This window comes from Hippopotamus amphibius, chromosome 4 (genome assembly GCF_030028045.1).
Source record: "Hippopotamus amphibius kiboko isolate mHipAmp2 chromosome 4, mHipAmp2.hap2, whole genome shotgun sequence".
Lineage (NCBI taxonomy): Eukaryota > Metazoa > Chordata > Mammalia > Artiodactyla > Hippopotamidae > Hippopotamus > Hippopotamus amphibius.
Window position 1 is genome coordinate 175,347,751 of NC_080189.1, and position 26,629 is coordinate 175,374,379.

At 39.0% G+C, this 26,629-nt stretch overlaps 1 protein-coding gene across 1 annotated transcript in view; it reads right to left on the minus strand.

Annotated features, from left to right (window-relative positions):
- TC2N (tandem C2 domains, nuclear) overlaps positions 1-14,820 on the minus strand; it is a 37,753-nt gene extending 22,933 nt beyond the window's left edge. Inside the window, exons 1-3 of the mRNA XM_057732695.1 lie at positions 14,755-14,820; positions 2,108-2,230; positions 508-741 (exon numbers count right to left, since the gene is read on the minus strand). Coding sequence (XP_057588678.1) covers positions 508-741; positions 2,108-2,174 — 301 coding nt within the window. The 5' untranslated portion in view covers positions 2,175-2,230; positions 14,755-14,820. The remainder of the gene's footprint in view (positions 1-507; positions 742-2,107; positions 2,231-14,754) is intronic.
- Positions 14,821-26,629: the final 11,809 nt, after the last annotated feature.

Genomic DNA, 26,629 nt, shown 5'->3' on the forward strand with positions numbered 1-26,629 from the left:
CTTTCTTAGTCCATTGGCCTCTACATTAGCCAAAATTCAGCCAATGAATCCACCTTGTTCAAGTAGCTGTTTAGGCTGGGAAGTGTATCTAGACTGAGAAGTATAATAATAAAGAAAGAAGGGAAGGAAGAAAGACTATTTCATTTCTTATTTTTCTTTATACTAAATTTTAGAAAATAAGAAAATTTCCTATATTTACTGATCAAAAACAGAATAATTCCTCTATTTTTCTTTCTAAATGTGTGAAGGACAACTGACATATTCCTTTAAAAGGCTAAATCTACACACAAATGTGTTGATTGTGATCAGATTTCATAAGGGACCTTTCAAAATCACTGTACACTAAAGTTCCTGTACAGAAAGAGCAAAACATATAAAAAATTAAATGTAAAATCTGTATACAAAAGATATTTTATATCTTTACATATGTAAAAGAACAAAATAACAGCAATAACAGCACTTAAATGCTGCATGTTGATTTTTAAATCCTGCCATTTTATTGTTTACCTTCAAGTTCTTCCAAATGTGAAGGAGTTCCTTGCGTCCTGGGCTGAATATAAGATAACTTAAACCTGGGCACCACAAATGGTACTTCTTTGCCATCAGATGGTAATTTGGAAAGTAAATAATCCTCAGTACAGCCAACCTGAGGCTTTACACAAACAGGAGTCAATGGAGGTGTACAGATAGCAGTATTTTGAATATTTGATACTGCTGCTTTAGAGTCTCTTTCCACAGATACTGCATAGAAAAGAAGAGAAAAGAAAAGAGAAAAAAAGTCACAAATATGCATGTAGATTTATATATAATAATCTAACCCTAACATGCCTTGGTACTTATTTAATCATTTTAAAAGAAACTGCTGACACATAAACTACTCTTGGGTCCTATCAAGCACTCTGGAACCTACATTAATTTTGTGCAACCAATATTTGAGAAGTTAATATACTATTGCCAAAGTCTATTAACTTATCATAATGGTAAAAGCAGTTGTTAAAGAGTTTCATTTCCACAAAAGAGTTCATAGATGGAGAACAAGTTTATATTGCAGCTAATTCCACAATGCTTTCAAATAAGTAATAATCTAATCATTCAAATAAAAATACTGTCAACAAAGCAATTCTTGTTGTCAATACGAATGGTTAATTTCAGTCTTAAATACCAAAAGTTACTTTGAAAAGAAGCTGAAGGTCTCCAAGTATACAAAAATCTTCACCAAACCACAAAATAAAATGTACTTTGACTCCCGTATAATACCAACTCTCCCTGTGCTAGCTTCTATGACCTATTTTGTCCATTATCCTGAAAGATACGTGGTTCCTAAGCTGTGTGACTTAGGATGGGGAAGTAAGGGACACCTAGAGCTAATCTTCACGTATAATTAGTACTGTCTGTAGACTGAATAGAAGTACAACTTCTACTGTGTTGGAATTTATGAAATGTTTTACTGCAAAAAAAAAAAGTCTTCATACTCAAATATACTAGGAAGCTATGCTTTAGACTAAGAAATATAAGAAAGAGCCAGAGAAAAATAAAGTTCCAGTCATAACCTTGAAGAGCTGAGGAAACCCTGCAATAGAAAGTGAAATCTCCAGGAGTCCTTGATAAATGTGGGTCTTGATAAAGTTACAGGTCTCTTCTCTATTGGTCATTCACTCATTCATGAAAGTCACTTTTTAATGCATGTTGCTCATAAATTAGAAATTGTCAGTATTTAAAACATTTGCCAGAGTATGTTATCCCCAAAATACTTTTCTCTCCCTACTTTTGCCCATACTATTTCATCCACCTGTAATACTCATGTCCAATCCTCATCTTCTCTTACTCCCTTCCTCCCACTCGGCTTGCTAAAATCCTCTTCGTACCACAGGCTATCTTCTTTGTGGTGATGTCCTACAGTGTCTCCTGAGTTGACTTCATCTCTCTCTCCCCTATGCTCCCAGGTACTTTCATACTTAGTTAGTGCGCCTTAGACCCTAACCCTAACCCTAATTTCTGCTTCCCCCATGAAGTTAGGAAATATGTCTCATTTACATTTATATCACAAAATGCCACAAATAAAGAAGACACTAAATAAATACTGAAATCAAAACAAAACGAAACTCACAGTTGTGCTTTTCTGTTCCACCATAGAAACACCCTCTGCAGCAACTCTTTATAAATTCCATTGCCATCACATTCAATCTCCAACAACCAGCAAAAGATACGAAGTTCCAATTTTAATATTAATCTGTTGGTAGAATAGAAAACAAGTTAACACGATCATGCTTAAGGTCATTAGATATCATTAAATAAATCATATTATCTATCTTTCTAAGACATAATGAGGGCTCCAAAGCAAAAATGTTTCGAGGAAGATAGATTTTTGTTCCTTTATGAAATTTTATATAACCTAGGCTCCTTATAAGTTATTAAAATAACATGCTTAAAAATTACTAAATGAACTTAATGTCAAATCTGAAAAAAATTCCACTCTCAATTTTCTCTTTCAACTGATATATTCTAAGTCAATGTCCAAATAAAATTTGCAAGAAAATATGGCACGCATAAAAAGTGTGAGAAAATTTTCACTTCCACCAAAGCAATTCTTCTGGTAATCCAAAGGCCCTATAATGAGGGCCAATAAACAAATAACTTCATATTTTATGAGTCAGTTTAATGCTGAGAATTACAATAACAGAAAAATCTATCTCAGAATCTCTCTCTCTCTCTCTCTCTCTCTCTCTCACACACACACACACACACACACACACACAGTGAGATACCAGTTAACGAAACCATAAATAAACTATAGTGGAAATAAAGAGTCTGTTTTAAATTTAACAGGAACATGCAGTTGTATAGGAAGCCAATTGCCCACCTTGGCTTCAATGATTTTGTTCCAAATGCACTCTCTTCTTTTATGCCTACTAACTGTACATTTTTTATGGGAAATTTCAAATGTATACAAAAGAAGATAGAATAGATACAACAAAACGCCTACAACCCAGTCTAAACAATGATCATCCTTATCTTTCCACTAACTCTGTCCTTCAGATTATTTTGAAAAAAATTCTAATATAATTTCACTCACAAATATTTAAGTAATTATCTCTAAAAGATGTGGTTGAAGGACTCAGGAGTTAACTTCAAGGGGTTCTACTGGTTAAACATGGATCAAGCTGAGCATCAAAACAAATAGTAACTGTAATGGGTTGTAACATGTTAAGTATTTCTAAAAGGTACTCATTTTTTTAACATAACCATGATAGCATTATCACATCTAAAAAATTTAAGATAATTAACTACCCAATGTTCAAATTTCCCCTACAGTGAGATATTTTTTATAGTTGGTTTCTTCAAATCAACATCAAAATTTGGATTGTTTCCAGTCTTTTCCTGTTAGAAATAGTGGCACTATTGTACAGTAACTAATAGTGGCACTAGTGTACAGTAATTTTGTACACACATATTTTCAGATATTTCCCAGTACATATCTGTAAGATAGATTCCTAGAGTTAGGACTACTGAGTCAAAAGGTAAATATATGTATAATTTTGTTTAACATTGCTAAATTTCTCTCTGAAGTGGCACCAGTCTGCATTCACATAGCATGTATGAAAGTACCTATACATATCACCAACAGACTTGTCAAAATGCTGGACTTCTGCCAATATGATAGAAAATAAATTACATCTTTAGTTTAGGGAAAAAAATAATGAGGAGAAAAATCAATCTATTAGAACCAACACAGCAATGAAATGAACAGTTAAGGACATTAAAATGGTTATAAGTGATTCTATAAGTTCAAAACGTTAAGCAGAAACTTGGAATATGTGAAAAAAGACACAAACCCAATGTCTAAAGATGAAAACTATAATGTCTGAGATGGAAAATAAACTGGATGGGATTAATAGCAGATTAGATATTGCAAAAGAAACAATAAAGTACAGTAATAAGAGACCCAAGGTACAATTTCAAGTAGTCTAATATACATGTAATTGAAATTCATGAAGATGGGGGAAGCAGAAAAAATATTTGAAGATATAATACTAAAATTTTCCAAATATGGTACCTACAAAGCTCAGGTCTAAGAAACTCAACAAATACTAAGCTCAGAAAGTATGAAGAAAACTATGCCAAAGCACATCATATTAACATGGCTCAAAACCAGTGATGGAGAGGAAATCTTAAAAGCAGCTGGAAAAAAAAGACGTTATATACACAGGAGCAATGATAACAGCAGCAGCATAGTTAACACTGGGAACAATGCAAGTAAGAAAACAGTGGAGCAAAATTAAAGTACTGAAAGGAAAAAAAAATGTCAACATCTAATTTGACACCTTGAAGAAAATCTTTCAAAAAAGGAAACAACAAAAAGAGTTTTTTGGACATAAAAAATTGAATGAATGCACCCCCAGCAGATCCATACTACAAGAAGTGCTCAAGGACATCCTTCAGGTAGAAGAATATGAACCCACACACAAAGAATTGAGAGTACCATGAATATAAATATGTAAGACTTATTATAAAAGATTGTTGATACTTAGACAAAAATAATAACATGGTGATGTAGGGTTTATAGCATATGTAAAACTAAAACGCATGACAGCAACAGCACAAAGGCCAACAGGGAAGAATATCCTATCGTAAGATCCTTGTGGTAGATGTGATGTGGTATATGTAATACCATTTGAAGGCAGACTGTGATAAGTTAAAAATATGTACTATAAATCCTACAGTAATCACTACAATAAGAAAACAGAGGTGCAATTAATAAGCCAACAAAGGAGATCAAATGGAATAATACCCCTAAAACACTCAATTAATATAAAAGCATAAAAAGAAGAAAGAGAAAACAAAGATAGATGGGATGAATGGGAAAAAAGCAAAATGACTGATTTAAACCTAACCATATCAATAACCACATTAAGTGTAAATGCTCTAAGTATGCCAACTAAAAGGTAGAGATCGTTAGATTAGATTTAAAAAAAAAAAGCAAGATCCAACTATATGCTACTTAAAGAAACATACGTTAAATATAAAGACACAATAAGTTAAAAGTAAAATGATGAATACCCCTCATGAATACAGGCACAAAAATCCTCAACAAAATACTAGCAAACTGAATCTAGCAAATTATAATAAGAATCACATATCATAACCCAGTCAGATTTATCACAGGATTGCAAGGTTGGTTTAACATCTGAAAATCAATTCACATAATACATTACATTGTAGAATAAGGGACAAAACCTACACTATCATCTCAATAGATACAAGAAAAAAAAAAGATTTGACAAATCCAACACTCATTTATGATTTTAAAAAAAGCTGAGCAAACTAGGAATAGAATAGAATCTTCTGAACATAATAAAGACTATCTATGAAAAATCTACTGCTAACATCATAGTAATTGCTAAAAGACAATGTTTTCCCTCTAAACCCAGGCAAAAGATAAGGATCCACTCTTACCACTTCTATTCAACACTGTACTAGATATTCTAGCCAGGGAAATTAGATTAGAAAGATATAAAAGGCATCCATATTGGAAATAAATAAGTAAAACTCTATTTACAGACCAATATGGTCTTATAAATAAAAAGAGTCAAAGGAACCCACTAAAAAACTACTAGAAGTAATATACAAGTTGAGTATAGTAGCAGGATATAAGATTAATATGCAAAATCAGTTATGTTTCTATACACTAACAATAAACAATCTAAAAATGAAATTAAGAAATCCATTCCATTCATAATAACAGGTTAAAAAAACAAAAACAAAACAAATATAACATTATACTTAGGAATACTTTAACAAAAGAAGTTCAAGACTTGTACAATGAAAACTATAAAACATTATTAAAAGATATTAAAGAAGACATCAATAAACGAAAAGACATTCCATGGTCATGGACTGAAAGACATAGTATTGTTAAGGTGGCAATACTCCCCAAACTGGTCTATAGATTCAACATAATCCTTACAAAAATCCCTTCCAGCTCCTTTACAGAAACTGACAAGGTAATCCTAAAACTCACAGAAATGCAAAAGACACAGAATAGCCAAAATAACTTCGAAAAAGAAGAACAAAGTTGCAAAATATATTTCCTGACCTCAAAATTTACTACAAAGCTATAGTACTCAAGATCAGTGTTGGCATAAGGACCGGCATATTGGTCAATGGAATAAAATTGAGAACCCAGAAATAAATCCTTACATGTACGGTCAGTTGATTTTTTCAAAGATGCCAAAAAACTTTAAAGGGAAAAGAACAGTCTTTTTAAAAGAATCTGGACATCTCACACTGTACACAAAAACTAAGTCAAAATCGATCTATATGTAAGAGCTAAAACTACAAAATTGCTAGAAGAAAACACTGGAGTAATTCTTTTTGAATCTGGCAATGATTTCTTAGATATGACACCAAAAGCACAAGCAATGAAAGAAAAAATTGATATATTAGACTTAATCAAAAGTAAAAATGTTGTGCTTCAAAAGACACCATCAAGAAAGTAAAAAGACAACTAAGAGTCTCGGAGAAAATATGTGCAAATCATAAGTCCAATAAGGGGCTTATATCCAAAGTATAAAAAAACTATTACAACTCAATAATAAAAAGAAAAATTAACACAATTAAAAAAGGATTTGAATAGACACTTCTCCAAAAAAATATACAAGGGGCCAAAATGTACATAAAATCGTGTTGGGGCTTCCCTGGTGACGCAGTGGTTGGGAGTCCACCTGCCAACACAGGGGACACGGGTTCAAGCCCTGGTCCAGGAGGATCCCACATGCCATTAAACATACACCTACCATATGAAACAGATATTTCATTTCTAGGTATTTAGCTAAGAAAAAAAGAAATCTTATGTCCATACAAAGACTGGTTCATTAGTGTTCATACCAGCTCTATTTGAAATAGCCAAAAACCAGAAACTATCAAATGTCCATCAACAGGTGAATAAAAAAATTGTGGTATACCTGAATAACCAATCTTTGGACTGGAGTCTTTCCACTTGTACTGGTAGATTTTGTAGTACTAAAAAATTATCATTCATTATCTCTTTAAATATTGCTTTTGCCCATTCTCTATTTCTTTTCCTTCAGGAACTCCACTTACTAGACTTTCTCACTATAACTTCTCATTCTGATCATTCTACTTTTCATGTATCTTCATCCTTTTTATATTTTCCATTTCTGTTATCTTTGAGCTGTATTCTGAATGATTTATTCTGATCTATATTCCAGTTAATTCATTCTATCTTGGGGTTTGCCTGATCGCCTAATCTGTGGTTAAACTTAACAAATGAGTTTTGAGTTTTTATTGCTGCATTTTTCATTAATAGAAATTACATTCAATTCCTTTTTTCAAACAGCTTTGTACCTTTGTCACTTTTCAGACTCCTGCTCCCTGCATATATTTTCAAATGTGCCTTTTATTTACTTAAATAGAGCCCATCATGGTTATTTTAATAATCAATAACTAGTAATTATAATACATAAGCCTTTGCAAGTTTTCTTCTAATTGTCTATTGTTTCTGCTGATTCTTGTTCAAGTTGCCTTATTCCTTGTACACTTCGTTATCTCTGACAGATTATTCATTGACCTTAAAACTTTATTGGTAGGACTTTAAGCCAAAGATGAAAGTATACTCCTACAGAGAATATCTGCATTTGTTTTCCATATCATTTTAAATTCATGCTTTGACATATAACCCAATTTAAAACTGAGTGAAGGATGTGAACAGACATTTCTCAAAAAAAAAAAAAAAAGACAAATGGCCAATAAACACACAAAAAGGTATTCAAGGACTTTCCTGGTGGTCCAGTGGTTAAGAATCCACCTTCCAATGCAGGAGACGTGGGTTCGATCCCTGGTTGGGGAACCAAGACCCCACATGCTGTGGGGCAACTAAGTCCGCCTGCCACAACTAGAGAGAAGCCCATGCACTGCAGTGGAGGATCCCACATGCCACAACGAAGATCCCGTGTGCTGCAACTAAGACCTGATGTGGCCAAAAATAAAATAAATAAATATTTTTTAAAAAAAGATGCTCAACATCATCAGTTATTAGGGAAATGCAAATCAAGACCTCAGCAAGAAACCACGCCACACACACTAGGATAGCTATAATCAAAAAGACAAAAGTAAATGTTGGTGAGCATGGAAAACCTAGAACCCTCATATATTGTTGGTAGGAATGAAAACTGGTATAGCTGCTTTGGAAAACGGTGTGGCAGTTCCTCAAAACAAACAGAATTACCACATGACCCAGCAATTCCACTCGTAGGTAAATGGAGAATGAAAATATATTTCCTATGAGAATGGAAAATACATTTCCACACAAAAACTTGTATGCAAATGTTCACAGCAGCATTATTCATAATAGCCAAAAAAAAGATATAACCATCAACTAATGAATGGGAAAACAAAACGTGGTATTATCCATACAATGGAATATTATTCAGCCGTTAAAAATAATGAAGTACTGATTCATGGTAAACATGAATAATCCTTGAAAAGATAATGCTAAGTGAAATAAGACACAAAAGACATACTGTATGATTTCATTCATATGAAATGCCCAGAATAAGCAAATCATAGAGACAAAAGTAGATTAGAGTTTGCCAGGGGTTGGGAGGAAAGGGGGAAGAAGTGAGGAATGACTGCTAACGGGTACAAGGTTTTTTTTCCAGGGGTAATAAAAATGTTCTGGAATTAGACAGTCACGATGGTTGTATAACTTGGTGAATACATGAAAACCCACTGAATTATACACTCTCAAAGGTGAATTTTATGGCATATGAATTATATTTAAAGAAAAAAAGATTTTTAAAAATTCACATCTTGAAATTTTTTTAGACCACAAGGTAATGTATGTACTTCCCTCATGATCTGGTAGTTACGACTGCCCAAGGACAGGTTTTTTTTTTCCCCTGTTTTACTTGGCATCAAGACAATTTTCCTTGCAGATCCTTGAAGGAGGTTGAGTTTTCATCCTTTCCATGACCTCACAGACCTTTGGGATCCCAGAATTATGGGCAGAAAGCCTCCTATTAGCTAACCTTGAATGAGCCCTGGCTTCTAACTATGCCTCCAGTCCTACAAATCTGCCAAATCCTTATTTCAAATCCAATCAAGTTCCCTCAGTTTAGCAAATAACCTCAAAGCAAGTAAGACTTAAGGGCTCCTATAGTCTCTCAGATTTTCAGCTTTCTCTTAGATTTTGGCATATTAAATTCTAAGTACCTTACAAAAATCTTTTTAAATACATCTATTCTTAGCTGTTTTCAGCGCGAAGGTTTTTCCAAGTGTCTTAACTATATTCCAAAAGTACAAATCCAATATTTACTTTTCAAGTTAAAGTTAACTCTAGTGAGTTAGGACAGGATTTGCAAAAAACTAAACACAGCCTGATATAATCCATAATAAAGTAGCTTCAGAACTACTTGTGACCTCGGATGACTGCAGTAGATATTTAAGACTTAAATAACATATTTCTGTATACTCCAATGAAAAGTTTACTTTAGAAAAAAAATTAAACTTTGAGTTTTAAAAGCAGCATGGGTGGCGGTGGTCTCTTAGGTATGGAGGCTCTTCATACAACTAAAATAAAAGTAAGATTGCAGCAAGGATACACAAGGGGACCAAAGAAAGGGTAGCCCACAAACATATGAACACATGTATGGGAATAATCTATGATACTTATAGATTACTGAGAGGAAAAACAGAATATTCAATAAACGATGCTGGGAAAAACTGATAACCCATATGGAAAAAAAAATGAAACTGGGTCCCCACTTCACACCACACAAAAATCAATTTCACATGGACTAAGGGCACATATATGAGAGGCAACATTTTACAGCTTTTAGGAGAAAATATCAGACTATATCTTTATGACCTCAGGGAAGAGAAAGATTTGTTAAACAAGATGTTCAAAGAAAAAAAATACGGAAAAGGCTGACATAGTCAACTACATTAAACCACGGAATGTGTATCAAAAGCCACTATAAAGAAAGTAAAAGACAAGCTACTTACTGGGTAAAAGATATTTGCCACATGCATAACTGACAAGGATTAGGACCTGGGGCGGGGGTGGGAGTGGGGCGTATATATGTACATATATATATTCTAGAAATCAATTTTAAAAAGACAAAAAATTAAAAACAGACAAAAAACACAAATAGCCAACCCATAGAATAGGAACTATGAAAGGTTCAACATCATCAGTAATTAAGGAAATGTAAATTAAACCCCACCATTTCTCACCACCAGATTGCTGAAAAGAAATTCAGATAATTACAAATGTACAAATGTCTCAAATGTTGTTGAGAAAGGGAACAAAGTGAACACTTAATTACACTGCTTGTGAGAGTATAAACTGGTACAATCACTATATAAAGCAACTCAGTATTATCTAGCAAAACTGAAGATCCACAACTCTACTCCAAGGCAAAAAGTGTAGGAAATTCTTGCACATGGACATAGAGAAACACAGATTGGACAGCAATAACAAAACAGCTTTTAATGGCAAAAAGTAAACTTAAATTAAAAAAAGAAAACTGAAAACACCCTAAATATCCATTAACAGGAGGATGGACAAACAGCTATAAATTCATATAACAGAATGCTATGCAGCAAAAAAAAGCAAATGAAACATAACACAGCAACATCAATGAATCTCATAAATAAAACTTATACCCCAAAAAAGTCACGGAATAGACAAAATGAAACAATATATTACTTATGAATACCTATGTATGTAGTAAGACTATACAGAAAATCAAGGAGCATGGAAAGAGAAACATAATCAGGGAGAAAGGTACAATTAGGGCTTCAAAAATATTATGTATTATTTCTAAAGCATGATATAGGTAAGAGGATTTATTTTACTTGTATTCTCTGAATCTGTAGATGTGTCAAAAGTACTATTTTGCACATATGAAATAATTTTTCATTTAAAAATTAAGCAAATACAGTAACAACCTAAATGGGAAAAGAATTTGAAAAAGAATAGATACATGTATAACTGAATCACTTTGCTGTACACCTGAAACTATCACAACATTGTTAACCAATTGTACTCCAATACAAAATAAAAAGTTAAAAAAATAAATAAAATTTAAAAATAAGAATTAAGCAAATACATGTTGTGGTGGAAAATATGAAAAATACAGGCGCTTCCCTGGTGGCACAGTGGTTAGGAATCCACCTGCTAATGTAGGGGACACAGGTTCAAGCCCTGGTCTGGGAAGATCCCACATGTCGTGGAGCAACTAAGCCTGTGCACCACAACTACAGAGGCTGTGCTCTAGAGCCCGCTAGCCACAACTACTGAGCCCATGCACCACAACTATTGAAGCCCATGCACCTAGAGCTCCACAACAGGAGAAGCCACCGCAATGAGAAGCCCACACACCACAATGAAGAGTAGCCCTCGCTCTCCGCAACTACAGAAAGCCTGTGCACAGCAATGAAGATGCAGCCAAGAAATAAAAAATAAAATAAATTTATTTTTAAAAAAAGAAAAATACATAAAACTATATGAAGAAAATAAAAATTATCAATAATCCCATCATCTTGAGAAAACTGTAATATTTAAAAGAAATAAATATACTTACATGGTGTGTTTTCTTCTACTCTCTATTTTGTTTTGTTTTGCCTTGGTTTAGTTTGGTTTTGGTTTTGGCTGCGGCTGTGCAGCTTTTGGGATCTTAGTTCCCTGACCAGGGATTGAACTCGTGCCCCCTGTAGTGGAAGCGTGGAGTCCTAACCACTGGAGTCTCAGGGAACACACATTCTACTCTTTATTTTTATTTACTCTTTTTTTAACAGCTTTATTGAGGTACTGAGAGTGAATTGCACATATTTAAAATGTATAATTACACGAGTCAGACATACGTATACAGTGGTGAAAGAATCCTCACAATCAAGAAAATTAATATACCCGTGAATACATCCACCGTCCCTAAAAGTTTCCTCATACCCGCTGTGAATCCATCCCCCCTTTCTTTCCCTTGTCACCCCTGTCCCCCACCCAGGCAACCACTTATCTGTTTTCTGTTACTTTAGTTTGCAGTTTCTAGAACTTTGTCAGGTATAGGTTGGGCATAATTTATTCATATGTTTCACTTTAGTAGAATTTACACTTCTACCAGCAGAGGACAAGAGCGCCAATTGCTCCACATCCTTATCAACACTTGATTGTTTGCCTTTCCCATTTTTAGCTTTTTCCATTTTCCATCCTAAGGAAAACACACGTAAAACTACTGCCTGAACAATAACAAAAAAAAAGTAAACATTCAGTGAAGGCTGAAGTGAAACTCAAAGAAATTTTCATCTAAGAGCATTTTCCCTCAGATGCATAATAATAATTGAAACAAAGGCCCTAACTGATGTATGCCTCATGAATTCTGATTTAGCCAAAATGTCTGATACCCACATAAGATTTCTGGAAGAGTCCTTGAGATACACACTAGAAAAATCACATTTAAAAGTAAGTTGGAAGTATCTTAAGTACTGGCACTCAGGTGAAATACAATCCAACAGTTTGTTGAAGTGTGACTTTAACACTGATAACACCTGAACCCAAGAGACCAAAATACCACTAAAATAATGTTCATAATTTGAACTGGGGAGGTTAAACACTTTCTTATAATAGTTCTACTCAATATGCTCACCAAACTTGCTCACAGCTTCTGCTACTTAACCAGCAGAGAGCAACCATGCTGGGAGATGCACTTTAATATAAAGGTATTCTATTGGCCTTACATTCTTTCCACTCTGACTATAAACTCCCCTATCACTCCACCACCCTATCACTTCTCCTTCAAATCTTTGTGTCTCGAAATAAGGATTCTACACTCACTATCTTTATTTCTTCATCCTCTATTTACTCCTCAGAGTCCTTCAAATTTGGCTTCTATCCTTATCATTTTACTTAAATTATGTTTGCTGAATTCAATGACAAAGCCAATAGGCACTTTATCAGCTCCTATTTTCCTGATTCCTCTGACTCATTTGACTCTAAAATAGATTTCTATCCTCATTAAAACTCTTCCCTCTCCTGGCTTCTATGACACCACTGTCTGCTGGTTTGCCTCCTTCTTTCCTGAATGCTCCTCCTTGGTCTCTTTGATTGTCTCTACCCATCACTTAAGTACTGGTGTTTTCCATCTTTGGTCTTCCTCTCTTCTTACTCTACTTACTTGAATGGTTTCTTCCACTCTCACAAGATTAACTATCACAAATCCACGGATGCTTCCAATATTCACAACTCTGATCCTGACTTCAGAAAATACCAATATATCTAACTGCCAACTAGACAGCTCTGCCAGATATCCTACAAGAATCATAAACTCATTTTCTCTCAACCTGAATTGGTCCCTCGATTTGTTAGTTTTATTTGTGAATACACAATTATAATTCAAGTGGAGCCAATAAAATACAAGGGGAACTTAAAACTTTTTTCTTCAAGGGTTAAAAAAAGAGCAAATTTTTATGAAGGGCTTTTCCTCCAGTCATGAAGATACTCAAAGTCATTAGCAAAAACTACAAAATACAAAATATGATTTAAAAAAAACTTCCCGAACCCTAGCTCTCAAAGGCAAGTAATATACGTTTCCTTCCAGAAAGAGCAATATTTAACCATGATAAAGTTACATATCAAAATATTAAACTGGTAAGTAGGGAGTGGTGTTGCTGTGAACTCAATATTTCCAGGCTATTTATAACAGTATTAACCAGGGAAAACACCTCTATTAACTGCCTACCTGGAGTGAAAATCAGTATAATATTTTAGATACGAAAGCAATCCTTTTGCGTGCTGTACTTTATATACTCTAAAGGAATCAATGTTTTTGGCTTGGCATCTATCTTGCCTATACCTGCGCGTCCATCTGTGTGCAACATAACCTCAATTCACGCACAGTATTTCCTTGATTTAAGAAAACCATAGTAAAAAAAAAAGAAGAAGAAAACAAAAACTGGAGGAGAAAGAAGCCAAATCTAAAATCTAGCTGGGTAAATAATTCATATTTTGCAAAAACCAAAGGGATATTTACCCCCTTTTGCCGCTTCAAAAAGTTTCAGAAACATCACAGATAAAAACAATCCGCTAACTTGTTCTCATCAGACTCTCCGCGCAAAGGAAATGGGTTCGCTTCCCGCTTAACCCAGGGGCCAGAGCCCACCTGGGGCCGGTGGTCGGAAGCCCGCGCCCAGGGCAGGGAGCGGCGCGCGCGACCAGCGCCGCCGGGGCTGGGGTCTCCCCTCCGGCCGGCCCGGGGGGGGGGGGGGTGGTGAGATCCCAACGAGCGGACCGGTGAACCCTGAGGACCCACAGGGCGAGTCCCTGCCCCCCAGGCCTCGGGGATCGCGGCTGTCGAGGGGCCCCAAACCTCCCTCAGGCCTCCGGAGAGCAGGCGTCGCTGAGGAGACTCGGGTACAGCCCCCTGGACCCCCAACCAGTGCCACATTTTTTTTTTAAGTGAAAGGAGACCAAAACCTACAAAACAGTCGCTCTCCCCCGCCCCCCCCCCCCAGCCCCGCGAGGCTGGGGGCCACGGGGCTACTCGGCCGCCGGGAGCGCAGGGCAGCGGCCGCTCGAGGCCCGCCCCACGCGGCTCGCCCGGGGAAGCGCCCGCGACCCCACACCTGAGCCCCCCGGCTCCCTCCCCCCCCGTGTCCCCCGGGTCTCCACGCGCCGCTCTCGGGGAGCCCGCGCCTCACACCGCGCCGAGGCGGCTGCGCGCGGCCGCGGCCGGTTACCTGCTGGAGGCAGCGGGCGCTCTGGCGTCGCCGCCCGCGGGAGCCGCGATTCAGGTCACCTCGAGCGGCCGCTCCCCGAGGCCCCGCCCCCGCTCCCCGAGGACGGCCCCGCCCCCCCAGGTCCGCCCCGCCCTTCGGGAGGTGCGCGCCGAGGGGCGGGATGGGGCGGGGCGGGGCCGCCAGTCCGTGTACCTGAGCACCTGGCGCTTGCGTCTTCGGCTGGTCCCCTGCTCGCCTGCCCCAGCCGCAGTTCTCAGATGCTCCCTCTAAAACGAAGCCAGGCAGGGTTTGGAGTTTGTTGAAGGGTCAGAAGGGAGATAAAAGATAGAGGGGTATAGTGGGAAAGCCATTGGCCTGACCAGCCTCCTTGAATAGGGAAGGGAGGAGTAGTTTCTCTTGCCAGAAGTTATTTCTGCAAGCAGAGAAACTTTTCTTGGAAGCAGAGAAAGTTTTCTTAGTTGTGTTACTGGTCTTTAGTGTTTATATCCTAATCATAAAGTCTTCGAGAATCAGCTCGCAACTCTTCACTTTTGTGACTTTACATTTCCTATTGCTTTCCTAGCACTAGGTATGTTGGAAGGAATCCCAAAGGTACTCACTACCCGCCCCGCCCCCATTCTATGCTAGAATCCCCTCTGGCACCCTGGCAAGGAGCAGACTGGCCTTCTGGCCTTTTTCTTTTTTGCCTTCCTTGCTGGAAATCTCAACAGTGTGCTTGGAAAGTTGTTGAATGAATTCCTAGATTATCTGTTGTTGAATTGTTAAGCTTTTGAGAGGCTGTTGGATTGTAAATTGAAGTAAAGGTAATAATTTTCTTTTCTTCCTGGAAAGTAGTCTTTTCCAAAATGGGTTCTGTTAATCTCCAGGCCCTAGATGCTGGAGTGGGAGTTGGGATGGGGGGGGGGGGGGGGGGTAGGGAGAGAAGGCCTCCATCCTGAAAACAAATTAATCTGGGGAAAGAGACACAATACAGTTGCTCTGCTTGAGTTGACAAGGCATTCAAGGCCTAGGAACTGTGTTTTACTTTGTATCATCCTGTATTTCTCAAATTTATTTGACCTGAGAATGATAGAATATGCCGTCCCAAAATATGCCACTTTGGCATAAAGATTATTTTGAGTTAAAGACAGTTGAGAATCAGCAGATGGAAGAAGAGCGCTCTGAACTTCCTTTTTCTTCCTGACAACAGGAGATGACACCCAAGTGAACGATGTCCTCCCTCCGTGGTGAGGAAAGAAACTCCCATCACCAGAGATGGGAGTCAAGGATGAGGGAAATCTATACAAACAAAACTTGTTAAACTAACCCTTACCTTCATAGCCACTTCTCCGCTATTAACTGCCCTAGCTCAAGCCCCTTTGTTTTGTCCCATTTTCACTACTTACTACTCTTTGTCCAACTTAATATGAGTAAGTATTCAGCTCTAATTGCTTCTTTGGTTCTTCATATTCCTGTGGGTGTACATGTAAAAAATCTTTATGCTTTGCTCCTGTTAATCTGTCTATGTCAATTTAATTCTCAGTTCCAGGCAGAAACCCTAAGAGGGTAAAGTTTTTGCCTCCCCTCCAGATGACACACTTCTCTTCTTGTGAAATGCCAGTAACCATCTTCGGACCTTAATGTTTCAACAAACACACTTTGCTAAACACTGCTTTAAGTCCTAGTATGTTCACCTTCAATAATTTTTCACTCTGTTACAAATGTTTGCAAAGTTCTGTACTGTTTACACAAAGCTTTCACATGAGTCATCTCATTTAAGCCTCACAATTGTGATGTAACTATTATTATCCTCATTTTACAGTTGAAAATATTGAGGGTCAAACAAACAGTGGTTACCCAAGTATAGAATCAAGATTGACTCTGGACTTCAGACTCCAAGGCTTTAAATATATATATTATATAAAGTGTGTAGATAATGTGCTCCATTTAAGGGTCAAATGACTCTGTGTATAAGATACACACACACACACATATGCTTTCTTTCTTGCTTTCATTTGACCCTTAAGTACAGAACATCCTTGGTTAGAAATCTTTAGATTCATGTATTATTTCTCCAGGGCAAGGACCTTTACCTATCTTTTACTCCCTGCAGCACATGACATCATAGTGCAGGGTGCAAAAGTGTCACTCAGATGTGCTGGATAAACAAAGAGTGATAGCTAGTGGGAAGTGCCTGCATAACATAGGGAGATAAACTTGATGATGGGTGATGACTTAGAGGGCCAGGATAGGGAGGGTGGGAGGGAGTCGCGGGAGGGAGGGGATATAGGGATATATGTATAAATATAGCTGATTCACTTTGGTGTACCTCAAAACTTGGCACAACAGTGTAAAGCAATTATATTCCAATAAAGAGCTTTAAAAAAAAAAAACAGAGTGAATGAGTGCTCAGTAGTCCTTACTGATCTGGACTGGGTGCTTCGTTCCCTGACTGAACAACCTTAACAACCTCCTCACAGATGCAGAAGTCCCCGAAGAGCTCCCCGAATTGTTCCTAATTTTATTCCATCTAAAAAGGCTTCCTTAGAAAAATCTACTCTGCTGACAGATATAATTCTTTGAAAACAATGAAACCACTTCCTTTGTTTCCTTTGAAACGCTCCTCCTTCCTGTTCCACTTTCAGAGGCAAGGCTACATTGATACGAATAGAGGAGCTTGGTACCCCTTTCTCTGTGCCCTTGTGTTCCTTCTTCCCTTAGAATGATGGTTGTTACAACATTCTGAGTGGGTTTTTGTTTGTTAATTGTTTGTTTTTTAATGTTAAACATTAGTGTTTTTAATGTTTAATCTTATGATTTGAGGCAGATCTAAGAAAAAAAAAGTGATTTGGGTTGACATGGGTAACACTGCTGCTTAGATTTTGCTGTGTGTATTATTTCATTTGATAGAGACAAATCACGGAATCCCTGTCCTAACCCCTTTTCATTCTTCCTTCATTTATTGCACTTTATAAATGCTTTGTGACTTAGTCCAGCCTGACCCCTCCAGCCTCCCCACCAACTACCCACCACCACTCATGTTTGAGCTTCTGAATTAATTGCAATTCCCAAAGGTGCCAAATTTGCACTACTGTTCTCTTTACCTCCATTTTATGGGTATCCACTGGCAAGTTCATGTTCATTCAGCTGCAGTATCACTTCTTCTGGAAGATGAAAGTCCGCAATACCCACCCGAAAGTGAATTAAGTGCCATTCTTCAGCATTCCTGCCATAATCCATCCGGAGCTCCATCATGACACCTACTCAATGACTGCAATTATTGGCTTTTTTTTCCTCTTTCTGCTAAACTCATTCCATGTGAGTTACCAAAAGCAGGGATTATGCCTTCCACCTGTTTCCTGAGCACATGCCCTTGACACGTAGCAGCACTCAGATACTTGAGTGAATGAAAAACAAATCTTTAAAAGAATATGAATTCCTAGAGTGCTTGTGAAACAATTTCACAAATATAAATGGTCATATGAACACAGTGGAGGTGGCATACAGATTTCTGCTTCCCTCCAAATTATTTCCTTCTCATTTTCTGCCTTAGAAAAACGTAACAGCAAAAACATGCAGTCTTTCATTCATTTATTTATTCACTTGTTCAACAAACATTTCTGAGTGCCTATAGTATATCAAGTACAGCCTTAAGCACTTGCTTCAGAGAAAAAGTGACATTTCAACGGAGTCATGGATGCCTGCCAAAACTTAATTCCTTTTCCTGACCTCAGAGCTAAACTACATTGTCCATTCCCCTTGCATCTAGGTAAGGCCATGAGACCACTTCTCATCAATGGAATTTGAGCATAAGTAGAGTTTCACTTCTGGACCTATGCAATTAAAAACCGGGAGTCTCTCTCCCTCTTCCCATCCCTTGACCACCTTGGACCATTGCTAAACCATTGTAACCATTGCTAAAGCTAATAATGCAACCAGATGGAAGAGGTCCTGGTTTCTGATTGACTCCATGGAACAAACCTCTACCCACCACCCACCAGTCTTGACTGGATTGTGATGTGAGTGAAAAACAAACTGTTTTTGTGTAAACTACTAATATTGGGGCATTTTTTCCCAACAGCTTGCTTTACTTACCCTGATTAACATTGTTGTAAATGATGACATATAGATTACATAAAACTCTAGAACACATCTTCTCCTGCTCTAGGCATTGCATGGGAAACAGGAAACATGAAAATTGATCAAAGCAAGTATTAAGGTCACAGAGACTTTGTTTGTCCCAAATGGATAATGAAAAATCTTTATGGATACACAGCTGTTTTGTTTGTTTGTTTTAATTATTTATTTATTTATTGGCTGTGCTGGATCTTTGTTGCTGCCTGCAGGCTTTCTCTAGTTGTGCAGGCTTTCTCTAGTTACCGCGAGCAGGGGCTACTCTTTGCTGTGCGCAGGCTTCTCATTGCGGTGGCTTCTCTTGTTGCAGAGCGCAGGCTCTAGGTGCGCGGGCTTCAGTAGTTGCTGCTCATGGGCTTAGTTGCTCCACAGCATGTGGGTTATTCCTGGACTAGGGATCAAACCCATGTCCCCTGCATTGGCAGGCAGATTCTTAACCACTGTGCCACCAGGGAAGTCCCACAGCTCTTCTCTCCCTCTCTGATGGCCACCTGATCCAAATGCTGACATCTTGACCTGAAAACAAGCATGGCATCACCATCGCATCATCTTCATCATCTTTATCAGCCCCTGTCAGTCTCTTTCATGCACTTTGAAGGGTTTCCCTGTGAGCCTCAGGAAGTTCAGTGCTACTCCAAGTAGATTGTGTACTAAGGAGTGATGGAAGATAGGAATACAAAGTGAGGCTCTGAAGGTTCTTGAATATCTTACCAAGGAGACTTTATATTAATCTACAGGACACACAGTTGAATACACTAAAGACTATTTGTGGTGGGATGAGTTTTTATCTTTTTTTTCTCCTCCCATCATCTTCTTTCCTGGGTAACTGGTACTCACTAAAGCTAAGGTAACAATGGGAAAATGGCTGATCAAAGATGCTCCACGAAGAGATATAATCACAAGGGTCTCTTTTCTCAGTGCCCTCACCTCATAGCCCTTCCCCCCTCCAAACCCATTAGTCAGTGAAACTTCATAGCACCAAAAGGCTGATAGTTTCATGGAGGCCAAAATAAAAAATATTCAGCCCCTGAAGTGGGAGGCGATAGCACTGGTGGAATCAAAGGATGATTATAAAGGAGAAAAGAAAAAAAGAGAGGATTCAGAAAAAAAAAAAAAAAGACGGCTTTCTACCAAACACAAGATCAGCTCATCCAAGCTGGGAAGCTGGTCCAAAGAGGATGAGAGACACTTGGAGCACATCATGTGAAATTGCCCCAGGATTCCAGAACAAAGGCCCCCAGACTCATTGTATAAAATAAACATTTAAATCCCTACTTCCTAGAAAGACGGAGTTGGTGGAATCAGGCTTCCTGACTTCAGGCTACATTACAAGGCCACAGTGATCAAGACAGTATGGTACTGGCACAAAAACAGAAATATAGATCAATGGAACAGGATAGAAAGACCAGATATAAACTATGGTCAACTAATCTATGACAAAGGAGCCAAGGACATACAATGGAGAAAAGGCAGCCTCTTCAATAAATGGTGCTGGGAAAACTGGACAGCTACATGTAAGAGAATGAAATTAGAACACTCCTTAACACCATACACAAGAATAAACTCAAAATGGATTCAAGACCTAAATGTAAGGCCAGACACTATAAAACTCCTAGAGGAAAACACAGGAAGAACACTCTTCGACGTCAATAACAGGAAGATCTTTTTTTGATCCACCCCCTAGAGTAATGGAAATAAAAACAAAAACAAATAAGTGGGATGTAATGAAACGTCAAAGCTTCTGCACAGCAAAGGAAACTGTAAGTAAGGCGAAAAGACAACCCTCAGAATGGGAGAAAATATTTGCAAACGAATCAACAGACAAAGGATTAATCTCCAAAATACATAAACAGTTCATCCAGCTCAATATCAAAAAAACAAACAACCCAACCAAAAAATGGGCAGAAGACCTAAATAGGCATTTCTCCAAAGAAGACATATGGATGGCCTAGAGGCACATGAAAAGCTGCTCAATGTCACTAATTGTTAGAGAAATGCAAATTAAAACGACAATGAGGTATCACCTCTCACCAGTTAGAATGGGCATCATCAGAAAATCTACAAACAGTAAATGCTGGAGAGGGTGTGGAGAAAAGGGAATGCTCTTGCACTGTTGGTGGGAATGTAAATTGATACAGCCACTATGGAGACCAGTATGGAGGTTCCTTGCAAAACTAAAAATAGAGTTACCACATGACCCAGCAATCCCACTACTGGGTGTATACCCAGCGAACACCATCATTCAAAAAGACACATGCACTCCAGTGTTCATTGCAGCACTATTTACAATAGCCAGGACATGGAAGCAACCTAAATGTCCATCAACAGATGAATGGATAAAAAAGATGTGGTACATATATACAATGGAATATTACTCAGCTATAAAAAGCAATGAAACTGGGACATTTGTAGAGACATGGATGGACCTAGAGACTGTCATACAGAGTGAAGTGAGTCAGAAAGAGAAAAACAAATATCGTATATTAACATATACATGAGGAATATAGAAAAATGGTGCAAATCAACCGGTTTGCAAGGCAAAAAGAGAGACACCAATGTAGAGAACAAACATATGGACACCAAGTGAGGAAAGTGGGGAGGGTTGGGGGTGGATGAACTGGGAGATTGGGATACCAAATTGTACACTCTAAATATATGCAGTTTATTGTATGTTAATTGTATCTCAATAAAAGTTCTTAAAAAAATAATAAATAAATAAATCCCTACTTCTTGGGAATTCTGTATGGAGTGGAAGAAAGGATTCACACCTGAAGTAAATGACTGCATTCTTCAAGATGCTGTGTGCAATAGTTTAAACTGTGTCAGTTTGCTTAAGCCAAAACTACATTTCCCAAAATCTCTTTCCCTCTATGCTAGATTGACCAAAAAGAGGAATTGGGGCAAAATTTGGGAGGTAAAAGCAAAACAGCTCCTACTCTCTGAAGATCCTCGTGATTACAGACAGTGGCAGACAAACACAGAGATACTGGCAGGTTCTAGCTTGTCCTTGCTCCCTGGGTCCAGCTCCTCCCCCTGACCACTGGCCCTGCTGACCACCAGAGTTCCAGGCCCTCCTCCAGAGCTCAGTTGAAGACCTACAGAGGGGACAGCTATCCACAGACTTTCCCACAGCTCTCCTTCTGGATACCACTCCAGCAGCTAGATGTGCCCAGCTTCCTAGATTCATTGCAAGTTCTGACCCTGCAGGTCCACCTGCACCAGGGCTTCGTGGGGGCTGATTAGTGACTTCTCATTGATCCTTCAGTCCCACTTACACACCTTTACTTCCCCAGTTTCCCCCACAATTCTGTGAGACCTTATTCTTACATCAGTAATATCTAGTGGTTCTGCTCCCCTGATTGAAGCCCTCTGGTTCACCACGCATGTGCTTGGCTGACTAACAGGAATATTATGCGAATTGGACCTTTCTTTCCTTCCATTATTAAAGGCAAAATGCTGGGGTTATATGTAGGAACTACAGAAATCTGCGTAAAAAGTTACACCATGGTAAGGTCTCCCCAAAAGGGTGGTTAGTTGCCCACTGCTTTCATAGTGTGAATTTATCCTAGTATGGATATGACTTTCAGCTAGCTTTCAAGCTCAGAAACCTGTTTCTCGTCCCCTGTAGCTTACCAAATTAAAGTCTGTTAAAGAAGAAGACTCAGTCAGGCTCACTAGAGGTTGAACTAGACAATAGGGCCTATTAATTTTTTAAGTTAATTTATTTATTGGCTGCATTGGGTCTTTGTTGCTGCACACGGGCTTTCTCTAGTTGCGGAGGGCAGGGGCTACTCTTCGTGGGCTTCTCATTGCAGTGGCTTCTCTTGTTGCAGAGCACAGGCTCTAGGCATGCAGTCTTCAGTAGTTGTGGCACATGAGCTCAATAGCTGTGGCTCAGTAGTTGTGGCGCATGGGCTTGGTTTCTCCAAGGCACGTGGGATCTTCCAGGACCAGGGCTCCAACCCATGTCCCCGGCATTGGCAGGTGGATTCTTAACCACTGCACCACCAGGGAAGTCCATGGGCCTATTAATAGTAATAGGGCCCATCTATTAAAATAACATAAGAAATAGAATTATTACAGGTCCCATACATTTGTATCGAAAGATGAAAATACTACACCCAGCAGAAACAGCCATGCAGGAAGCTCAATGATAATCAGAAGGTTGTCTGGGGAGGGATGCAGAACCAAAATTAGAAGAGTTAGGAGGAATATTGATTGATTTAATAGCATCAGGTTATGATCCCATCATCAACACCACAGAACAGAGCTGTCAGTCACGGTTGCAGATAAGCTGTGTGATTCCACTAACCAAGTGTACAGTCAGAGTCAGAGGCCTTCTTCTCTGTAGTAGATTACAGCACTGGCTTCAGCCCTCAATGTAACCTTTGCCATGACTTTGAAGTTCCTTCCACTCAAGGAGTGGAATATATTTCCCTACCCCTCGATCATGGGTTCAGCCATGTCACTTGCTTTGGCCAATAAAATAAGATGGAAGTAATAGTGTTCAAGTTATGAGCCTAGGCCTGAAGAGGCCTCATATGTTTCTGCGTGCCTTCTTGTGCTTCTGCCAATGCCATGAGAAGCTTTTGCCTGGGCCAGCCAGCTGGTCCAAGGAGGATGAGGGACAAAGACCATCCCAGATAAGCCCAGACTAGAGGAGCTAATCCCTAGCTGATCGGCAGACAGGTGAGAAATAATAGGTGATTGTTATTTTGTATTATGGCATTTGGGGACTGTTTGTTACGCAGCAATAATTGCCTGAGATACCCTCCAACCATAATTTTCTGGGATGGGGTGGAAGAGGGGCTCTTACCCCATTGTGACCCCAGAGTTCCAGACCAGCATGCCCAGGATTTCCCTCTCAAGTCACTAGGGGTCACCAGTTGGACCAATGGTAAGTCAGAGGATTGAGCTTCCCACCCTCAGTAAAATCCTGTTTGACTTTTTCTGTTCTTTCGGTTAGATGTAAAATCTAAATGTTTGTCACAGCAGAGGAGAGAAAGATTTTTAAACTCTTCCAAAGGCTCCTTCTGAATATTAAGGGTTGTTTACAAATGCAACTCAAAGTCACTATTAGAAATAAAACTGAAAACCCATCATTTGTGATTTTTACTTTCATCAGTTTTAGGAAAACTCAAACGTCCAGCAAAATCCCCAGGCAGCTTAGGATGCCAAGACTTTCTTCCCCGCTCTTTAAATCTGCTCCAAGTCCATAAGAAGAATTCATGAATAAATGTGGTTGGCAGAGGAACCAAAAACGCAAAGACATATTTTTACAACAATTGCATCTTAATCTGTTAGTTTGAAACATGCCCTAGTCTTTATACAAATTAGAAGCTTTGGTGGGGGGAGATCTCAAAACACTTTACAATCCCATTTTTTCAGACATTCCTTCTTTCCCCGCCACTCCCTGCCTTCCACTAGCCTCTCCCACCCTGCTAGTTTATGAGGGGACTGAAAATGTTGGGATACTTTTTGAAGAAATGTGGGAGGTCTGCAACCCATTTCCTACTTGATGTGGGTTTCATTTACCAGAAGGAGAAACAACAACAACACAATGCAAACGCCCTTCCAGCTCTGCTGGACAGCAGCTCCATGCACTGGCTTTTAAAGAGCTATCCTATCACCGCCCCCCCCCCCCCGCCCCGGGGTGACAGCACTCAGGGGACAGGACAGGGTCTGTGAAGGCCAGTGAAGCATACCCTTCCATTCCTGAAAAACATCTCCTCAGGAAACAACTTGGCGTTTCCTGCAAATCATGAACTTGCTTGGCAGTCTGACCAACTCATCACCCCTGATCATCTCATACTGCCTGTCTGATTGATAACAATAATTAGTCCAAGAACAGAGTGACTACAGCTCCAATAGGAAAGGCGGCAACGGGAGATAAACCATACCCTCACCAAACAAACACATGTGCACACAGGCCCACACCCCCTCAAACATAGAAAGTCACTTAAAAAGTGTTGAGAAATACAAAATACCTCAACCAAAACCACTTTACATTACTGGAAACAAGGTTCAAAATTACTTCCCTTCTCCCATCCAAATATGTTTGGAATGACGACAGCAGCCATTCTTCATTGACTTATCTTGTGCCACACACTCTGTTCATGGTTCATATACATACACTTATTTTAATTCCTGCAAAACTCTGCAGAGAAGATATCTAAACTTTACAGATAAGTAACCTTTCCAAGATTACGAAGAAGTGATCAAGAAGCCGGGATTTTAACTCAAGGTTGTGTGTGACACTGAAAGTCAAGCTTATTTTATGAAATCACAGGGTTGTTTGGTAAACTGTGAAGCCCAGATGTAGTTGTTTTTACACAAACCCAAGTCATTCCTGAAGGCCCATGGAAATTGCCATCTCAGCTATAAATTCTTGACTTGCTCTAGAGAAAGCTCTGATGGTTACACGTAACAGAAATCCACTCAAATTTATTCAAGAGAAAGAGGATGGGATCCTCATCCCAGCCCTATCCTGGTAAGGGAACAATGGGAACATAAAAGACTTTAGGAGCTGAACAAGTGGGCCTCAGAAAGCGCAGGACCTGAGACAGCCCAACACCCCTTAGCCCCTCACCTCAAGGAGACTGCTTCTCTCTCACACCTACACATCCTATCCAGCTTCTCTGAGTCTCCAGTCCCTCAAAGCTGCAGTCTGCACACAATTCCTTGACGGTGAATCTGCTAGGTCTTTGAGCTCAGGGCCTGCCTCCTGAGACAAGTAACTGCTTCTCCTTTTCCAGATTCCTGGGAGAGGAATCTGATGGGCTCAGCTCATATTTTCCAGCCAGTCTCCACACAAGGCACAGATTGTGGGCTGGTCTCTGGCTGGACACCCCTGGCTCAAATGTTCACCCTGATCCAATCAGAGGTGTCTGGGGAAGGGAGGACCAAGTGATCTGGGGCTGTACCTTCTGGGTGAGGAAGCACCCTGAAATCCAGTTAATGCTCAGCTCTTCTTTATTCCTTTTTCCCTTATAAGTCTGGTTTACACACCTGGCTTAGCACTTAATTTTTTAAAATATTTATTTATTTATTTGGCTGTGCCGGGTCTTAGTTGCAGAACCAGGGATCTTTTAGTTGCAGCACCAGGGAACTTTTAGTTGCAGCACGTGGACTCTTAGTTGTGGCATGCATGTTCTTAGTTGCATCATGGGGGATCTAGTTCCCTGACTAGGGATCGAACCTGGCTCCCTGCCTTGGGAGCACAGAGTCTTAACCACTGGACCACCAGGGAAGTCCCAAGCACTTCATTTTAAGTAGCTTCCTGTTGCTCTCCAATTGTCTTCTATTGCCCTCTATTAATTTTCTAGGTTTCTAGAGAACCACACCTTATCATCATTATATCTGCAACACCTAGCAGAGTCCTAAGAACACAGTGGGCACTTAAAAATGATTTGTTTTATTAGAGTTCATTGTGGGGCAGAACAATGCAGATGATCAAGAAGAATTTCTTTATTCCTTCCTTTGCCCACAGAAAGACCACCGGAATTAGAAAGACAATATCAAATGTGATCCCAGGTCTTTAACCTCACTGGCTTAGCTATAGCATATGCAGAGAAGGAAATGAATTTGACCCTTTAGTACACAAACTCCAAATCTCCTTCTGAATCTTGCTGAAAGAGGCATCTAGACCAATAGTTCTCAACCTGGAGCAGTGCTCCCATGAACGATATCCCTGCTCTAGTTCCATGCTCTTATCACCCATTCAGAGAAGTCTACTAGAGTTAAAATAAATGACTCTTACACT